Below are 8,569 nucleotides of genomic sequence, written 5' to 3'. Positions count from 1 at the left end.
ACCTAAGATAAAAAGGATAGGAGACGAGATCCCCCTGTCTTAGTCCTCTCTTAGATTTGAAGTGACCCTGAGGAGAACCATTTACAAGAACAGAAAATTGAGGTGAGGATATACACTTATATACAAGAGAACTCAAATGTAGATCAATACCCAGAGAGTTCAAAATATCAATCAAAATGTTCTAGTTGACTCTATCAAAAGCTTTTGACATGTCAACTTTGATTGCCATAAGGCCAGAAATGCCTTTTTTCTTTTACATAGTATGAAAGATTTCATGAGCAAGAATAATGTTATCCGAGATCTGTCTGCCAGTGACAAAAGCACTCTGGTAAGGTGAAATGCAAGGAAAAAAGACATGCTTGAGCCTATTAGTTAAAGTTTTAGAAATGATTTTGTAAAAGATGTTACATAAGCTAATAGGCCTAAAGTCTTTACTCTTTGTTGGATTTTGAATTTTTGGTATTAGAGCAATGTTTGTATGGTTGAAGTTTTCAAGGCTGTGTGAGGAGCTGAAAAAGTTTGAAACCATATAAAAAATATCATTTTGTATGAGTTCCCAAGAGTTTTGGTAGAACAAGGCTGGAAATCCATCAGGCCTGGAGGCCTTTAGGGCTCCCATCCCAAAAAGGACAGATTTGATCTCATCTTTTGTAACAGGTTGGAGAAGAACTTCATTTTCTGTTTGTTTGACTATTTCTGGGAATAAGGAGGGGATAGGGGTAGAATTTACAGTAGTGTCATCATTTAAGAAATTTTTGAAATAAGAAACCAGATTATTTCCATTGAGTTTAGGAGAGGAAATCCAAGAACCATCATCACAACATAACCACTCAATCCTATTGTATTTCCTGTGTCTTAAGGTCTTTATGTGGAAGTAGTGTGTATTCCTATCACCTTCTTTTATATCAACATCCCTTGATTTTTGTTTCCAAAGATTTTCCTCATATTCAAGAAGGGTTTCAAGATGATTTAAAGAATTTTTTTCATAAGAGATATTTCAGCAGTAGGAGGCAAATTTTGGAAAAAAACAATTTTTAGACGCAAGTCTTTTATTTGTTGAAAAATATTTCCAAAAGATGTTTTATTCCATTCCCAAAGATATTTTTTGTAGAATTAAGATGTTTTGAGAAGAAAAGATGATTTGGGTGATGGAAATCTTTATATATGTTGTTCCAAGCAGAGGTAACCACATTTTTGTAATCCACATATTTTATCCACACAGACTGAAATTTGAAGGGTTTGGGAGATGAGCTTGGATGGGGATTGGTATCTAGAAGGATGGGGCAGTGATCAGACCCTATAGCAGCTTTATGTACAATAGTTGTTTCTGAGAAGAGAGTGTACCATGTTGTATTAACAAGGGCTCTATCTAGCCTTTTTTGGATGTTATCAAGGTTAGATCTTTTATTTGACCCGGTGAATAGATAGCCTTTAAAACCAATGTCAATAAGACCTTTTTCATTTATGATTGTGTGTGCTGGTTCTCCATCATTGTATTCATAAGATTTACCACCTTTTGTATCATCAGAGGAGAGTGCTACATTTAGATATCCTATAATTAACAGAGGTAACGGAAAAAGAGAGAGCTCTAATCGAATCCCAGCTTCTATATCTAAGAGGTTTATAAGGACTTCCATAGAAAAAGCAAAGCAATCCAAGGGTGTTGGGATCCTTCATTTATTTCAGTAGTGATGGAATATATTGTATTGGAAAGCACTGTGAGATGTATGCCTGCTTTCCAGAGAAGAGCAAGTCCTCCTGAAGCACGAATGGAAGGCACAAGGAACTGGTGGGGGTAGTTGAATTGGTGAAAGGTGTAGTTTATGGATTGGAACTGGATTTTTGTTTCAGACAGGAAGAGAATATTAGGATTTTCTAATTTGATCAATTCTTTTAGATGTCTACTGGTGGATGGATTACCACAACCTCTACAATTCCAGCTTATGATTTTCATGTGATTATTGCTACGAATGAAAAGATAAATACTGTATGAACCACAAGAAAGAGCAGATTGGGACCATACTACTGACAGACATAAGATTTTTGTAAGTAATATCTACCATCCAGGGCCACCACATACAACCAGAAAGGCATGATATAACATAAGGAGAAGGGTGTTACTACAGTATTTATGCCTACTGAAGCACAGAGGTAAGAACAAGAATATATTGGCCTGATATATAGGAGAGTGCAGAGGTAAAAACATATAAACAGGAGGCAGATATATATACAGATTGCATACATAAAAAAGGTTGAAAGATGCTGAAGCATTTTTTGAGAAGTCGACCTTTCCATGTCTTACAAGTCCGATTATAAATACTAGTGAAATTAGTAAAATTAATTATCAAACGTTCGGAAAAATGATAGGTTTTCTTTTGAAGAATGCATACAAATGATTGATTCCAAATAGAGAAAAACATATATATGTCAGGGTTTTCCCCAAACATTCGAAACATCGAGTAATTTATCTGAGCCAAAACTTCAATGTAATTCTTACTTCATTCTCAAATTGCTGCAAAAAGTTACAACTAGTCTAAACCCTCATTTTGACTCAAATGATAGAGTCAAGCCTCATACTCCATAATCGTTCATCGGACTGTTAAGCCTTGCATTCCATGGGAAGCATCTTCAGCTACCTTGTTCACTTCAATGGTGCTCCTGACATTTGCAATATTGCCCTGAAAACGTATGTTTCAAACATTAAACCGCTATGAATACACAAGTATCCATCTGCTAGAAAACATGAGAAAAGATGTATAAACAACAACAGTACTAATTTTCAAAACAGATTCGCTGTGAAAATATGGCCTTCTTATAGTTGACAAGTTCATGTAATTGGTAAGTGAATTTTATGACACAGGAATAATTTCCAGGAAAATGCTATCTTCACATCTACAGTGACCTGATCCCAGCCCAATAAATCCTTGCCACGTAGCATTGATCCAACCAGGGTTCTTTTATCTGGCTTCTTTTTTTTTTTTTTCTTTTTTAATTAGAGAACAAAAATATGAACGAAAAAAAATACTGAAAATACAGCGGAAACACAAAGGATTTCTCTTCTTCCCTACACCAACGTACCTCTTAAGTGCTCTGCCAATCCGTCATGAATAATAAGTGTTTATGCTGCTATCTCTTTACGTCTTTTTTTTTCCAACATTTACTTTTTGTGTTTCTAATGATTGTTTGATTGGGTCTGTGTTTTGTGTGTTCAGTTCATGACAAGTGGTTGGTGGGGAGTACGAATAGAAGTGCTAAATTCACCTGGATTAAAAACAAAAATAAGTGATTTTGAAAATTTTGGGATTCCGATTCCAAGTTTGTCTTCAAGTTAGATGCAAATCAGAGATATATCATTTATAGGTAAATCATAAACTCTGTTTTGGGTTTTCATTATGGTGACAAAATAATTTCTTTCTTCATCACTTCTTTTATAATGATCTGTGTCTTTATTTGCTAATGAAGAGACCAAACTCTAATCTATGAAGCACCGATACGTCCCGAAGGGTGAAGTATCCGTGTCCGACATGGATATGCCCCGATACGTGTCGGATACACGATTTGGAGTATCCGATTTTATAATTAATTTTTTAATTTCCGACACGCGGGGGATATGCGGGGGACAGTAATCTCACACATACAAGAAATTCTTTTGGAACTTCAACAAAAAAAAAACAAGTGAAATAAAATCCAAGTTAAGAAGAGATGCAAGAGATGAAAGATGAAGTGAATCCAAGTTATACATGTAAGTTGCTGCTTAATGTGTTTGAATTGGTCATTTTATGAAGTAGAATTGCCATTTTAATTTGAATTTGGTGAAAAATTCTCAATTATATAATATATATATATATATATATATATATATATATATAATTATTCAAACGTGTCCATGACGTATCCGTGTCCTATATTTTTGAAAAATGCCGTGTCCGCGTATCCGTGTCACGTATCGGTATCCGTGCTTCCTAGACTCTAATGGTGATGCAGAGAAGACGAAAACGAATCCCCACTCTATTATATATTTCTTTGTTTTTCTTTTTAATCTTTTCTCTAATAAAACGAGAAAACTGAATGATTCAGCTGCCAATTTTGAAAAGGCATGGGAACTATCTGGGTCACAGTACTGTGACCATAGCATTACTAGTCATAGATGTATGCACCAAATGTTTATAGTCTGTTCTATTTCTTTAGTACTTGCACTTTTATATCAAACTTAAATTGCCCTGTTTCAACTGTGAAATCAGAACTAGTTGACTATACGCCTTTAATGGGCAAACAGTGTACTCTTTGTCTCTAAGGTCAAACAGTAAACTCTATAGTTCTACGGCCAGACACTGAACTCTTTCACATAATAACATAAAGAGAACGAAAATTTCTTACCCTCCAAGTAGTTAGCTTTGATTTAAGATTTTGCCACTGGTTCATTCCAAAAACACGCTCCGTACAACGGCTACAACAATCATCAACAAGGAGGTAAATTAATTGCATTGCACTGAAAAAATAATTATTTCAGTTCCACATATAAGCACAAGTAAACCAGATGGGAAGAGTATAATCAAGGACAGCTCACCTAACAATCACAATCTCATTCATCTGGTCCATCTTACAGTCAAAAATCTTTGCAGTTATTGCCTTGACAACCCACTGTTCTACCTCATCATCAGCTAACTGGTAAATTTAAGCCCATCGTAAGTAATGAAGGTTAAAGGCAAGCACAAAAAAAGATCAAGTCAAACAAGCTCACCTTTAGTTCATCCCTGATGACAGAATATGGAATCTCACCAGAGTCATTGGAGCCAAGATCAGCCAATGACATCAATCTCATCTTTGTTATACAATCATCATGAACAATACCTATTACATACAAGTACTTAGATTGGTCACAAAAAGAAACAGATATAATAGAAAGAAAAGGAAGATTCAGCCTTTCTTCCCAAAATTTTCTATCAAAAAAAATATTACCATAGGTTTTCAGCAAGGAAGAATTAGCAGCCTGGAAATCCAAGTAAGAGTCGAGCCTCTGTGTCAAAAAGATCTTCAAAAGCTGATAAACCAATGAATATTTTCCATCCTTCTCCAATTGGCTTACAGCGGGCATTTCTAGCAAATCACACTGCAAGAAAACAGCCGAGTAAGAAGAACCAACATGAACAACCACATTCCACAGTACTAAATCAAGGAATAAGGATACAAAAGAAGCATAACATAAAAAAGAGGAGTATACAAGTACCCACACACCAACAGACTCCCCGATCAGTATCACGCCACAAAATTTTAGGCATGACTCGCTTGTGACTGAGCATCGAGGAAATAATAATATAAACGACATACATTCTAGAGCCACATGACAGTGCATCAAAAACTTCATTTGTGAAACTGGAAATACCGATTAACTTTATCCCTAGTGCTATTGTATGGAGTTTCTAGAAGGAGAAAACTTGAGAATTTTCAAGCACAAGGATAAAGAAATACACAAGATTGTAGAAAAGGTCAAAGAAGTCTAGTTCAGTCGGGGCTAGTTGGTGTCCAAGCTTCCGGGGAGTGGGTTGTATAGATAATGAATGGAATTGAATTTTATTGACACGAAAAAAAAAAAAAAAAAAAAAAAAAAAACAAACTTTGTCCATGACAACAAATCATAATATAATATATAGTTATGACTTATGAGTCGTCATGTAATACAATGTCCGTGACACCAATATCATAGTTGTGATTTGCCTTAATCAGGCTAACATTTCAGTGTGAGCAATCCACACATTTCATTCTTACATTGTACATCATTTGATTGACTTAAAGTGGATATTTCATAAAAAAGGAAAAAAGCTTAGGGGAATACGTATCATGGAATCGATACCTGAAACACATCAGGTGCCTTTACAAACTCTACAATAGCAGACACAGCTTCCTCTTTGGCTTCACCAATGGCATGTACATCTTCACCCGAAAACGTTGCCAAGTACTTGGTCAAGAAGTAGAACGAATCCTTTGCCGAGCTGAGATTACAAACATGACTCAATTCAGTTCTTTCAATACGACTCAATTCATTTCTTTCTATTTGATTTACAAGAAGCTCTACCAGAGCTAACTATCAGAGGACAAAAGTAACACTTTGAAGATTACCTTTTATTTTCCTTCAAAATGTTAGAGATAGTAAGAAAGAGCTCTCTCTGATCAAGGGTCCCGACATTCCATTCTCTCAAGAAGCTATCAATCTTCTTGAACGAAGGCACAATATGTTCACTGACTTTACCGTTGACTGCCAAACTAAGGGCTTTCATGTAAACATAGAACTTGCTGTATGGGTTCACTAGAAGATTGTATAGGTTGAACAAGCTGGATCAAATAGACACAAGCATAAGATACTAAGAAAAAAAGTAAAAAGCTGAAACGAAATTGTTATTATTTACATCTTCAAGCGTAACGCAGGTTTGTCATTTGGTTGTTGGGTGACTTTTGCAGATATGAGCTTTGCCATCTCTACTGCTTCATCCAGACTTTCCGATTTAGTAACAAGGTTGCAAATGATTGTGAAAATGCACTCGAGATCTGCAACCAAGAGCGGTAATAAACAACCATATACGAAAAGAAATTGTTCTTCTTCTTATTATTAGACTTTTGGTTTTGTTAAAATATATTCAATGACCAAATAATAACTTTAGAATGCAATATGCGTAAGCCATAAAATTTCACTGTGTTCATATCAACATAAAAATTGAAAGTATGTTAGCAGGATCCTATACAACGTGAGGCTCCCAAAACCCCTAGGTGCGAGTGTTGAACCCGCTCCCAGGCAAGCCTCTGAAAAGAATTCAGAAACAAAATCAATAGACAGTAGACAAATAAACACACCTACTCAGGATTGTCAAATTGGTGTAGCATCAAATTACAACTAAAAGGCGCATACAAAAGATTATATCACAATCTCATCTCATCAGAAGTAGAGCAATTTTACACCTACAGCTGTAGGTGTGCAAATGTAAGGTGCACTGAAAAGCTAGAGAACAAACATAGCACTTTATAATTAGGAGCAACTAGGTACATTATTCATGAAGACATACGCCCCACAAAATTCAGAAGACGAGAGTAGACTCTCTTATTTGCTTAAGAGGTCCCACTTCAATCCACAGTAGACACTACTTTAACAAGAAAATTGACTTGACTGGATATATAACTGAATCTATACCTTTATCTGAAACCTTGGAAAATACCAAGTCTGCAGAAGTAAGGAGAAGAGATGTCAATTCCAACCATTTGCCCATAACAATGAATTCTTGTGCTTCCATACATAGTCTTGCAACTTGTGGTTCTGCAACCTAAGCATAAGAATATAAAATAAGTGAGCATGCTTTGTTTTGGGTTAAGCTTCTAAAAGCTAAATATTTTCCTAATACTAGTTTTCTTGAAAGCTAAAAATAACAAATCTCGTTCAAGATGGGGGAAGAATGTTACAAAAATTCTTCTATTTGTAATATACTTATATACCTTGTTGGCTCCTCACTAATGGTCATGATATTAGTATTTGGGACAATAACTGGGTCCCTACTCTTCCTTCTAATAACTAGTATACCGGTATCCGGTGGGATGAACAAAGTAGAAAGGAAGAAGAAGGCTGGAGGGGGGCGGGTGTTCTGAGGCTTGCTTTTTGTTGAAACACTAAAAGACAAACAAAATCGAACAGACGGCAAGTGAGTTTAAGCATCCCTCACTTCCTTGTAATAATTAGTATGGACCCAGACCTGACATTCAGTACGTTAAATTTGTGTAAGATATTATCGTTCAGGACATCATTGTCATCGACTCTTTGAGGACGAGATCCTGAAAACTAAAGTTTATCCTAATACTAGTATCAAGAAAATGTTTTACACCCTTGGCGCCTCACCTAAAGGAGTAACCACCTGGTGTAACATTATTTATAATTCAATATTACTGAGCTAAAAAATATGGCAACGGTTAACAGCTACCAATTTCCAAAAAGGCACTTTTGTATCAGGGTTGCAATTTCTATTGGTTGGTTCTTCACAGATATTTAAATCGAGGGCCATAATCCGTGGGTTTAATTTAATATGTATATAAAAAAAATAAGAGAGAGAGAGATAATTGAGGAAGTACCTCGGGTCCGGCATCAGCCCAAGCGAGTTCAGAAGTGAATCGGACGATGGAAAGAGATGGGTCTTCTTCGGAAGTGATAACAATTGTCGTCATTCTGAATAAATATGAAGAAGAAGATAAAAAACAGCTGATTCCTCAAAACTCAACGAGAAACCCTAGAACGAAAAACAGTGTGAAGATTTTAGGTGGATGGGCCCAGGCTATAAAGTCTATACCCGAGTCCGAACCTTGAATTTATAAATGGGCTTGGGCCTTGGTTCAGTTTTTAGAGCAAGTGGTTCTACAAGTACTTTACAATTCACTTATATGAGGTACATGCTAGACTAATCTTCATGGAATGTTTGTTGAATTGGAAAAAAATACTCCACCCCTTGAAATGGTGAGAATCATTTATTTAGTTAGATAAGTTGGATATGTTACTACATACACTTGTGTATCGGATTCAAAAATTTGCGAAGAAGAA

The 8,569-nt window shown here is 35.7% G+C and overlaps 1 protein-coding gene across 1 annotated transcript; it reads right to left on the bottom strand.

Annotated features, from left to right (window-relative positions):
- Positions 1–2,351: 2,351 nt before the first annotated feature.
- Positions 2,352–8,298, bottom strand: LOC147521958 (uncharacterized). Its single transcript, XM_086589741.1, has 10 exons — positions 8,107–8,298; positions 7,181–7,310; positions 6,405–6,543; positions 6,118–6,330; positions 5,852–5,990; positions 4,960–5,110; positions 4,742–4,851; positions 4,568–4,665; positions 4,378–4,447; positions 2,352–2,678 (listed from the first exon to the last, which is right to left on the bottom strand). The coding sequence occupies exons 1-10, from the start codon at positions 8,197–8,199 to the stop codon at positions 2,589–2,591; spliced, it is 1,233 nt and encodes a 410-aa protein (XP_086445867.1). The 5' UTR covers positions 8,200–8,298; the 3' UTR covers positions 2,352–2,588.
- Positions 8,299–8,569: the final 271 nt, after the last annotated feature.

Source organism: Coptis chinensis, chromosome 1 (genome assembly GCF_015680905.1).
Source record: "Coptis chinensis isolate HL-2020 chromosome 1, ASM1568090v1, whole genome shotgun sequence".
In the NCBI taxonomy this organism is placed as follows: domain Eukaryota; kingdom Viridiplantae; phylum Streptophyta; class Magnoliopsida; order Ranunculales; family Ranunculaceae; genus Coptis; species Coptis chinensis.
The sequence above is the reverse complement of the archived record's forward strand: the minus strand, read 5'-3'. Positions and strand labels throughout refer to the sequence as shown.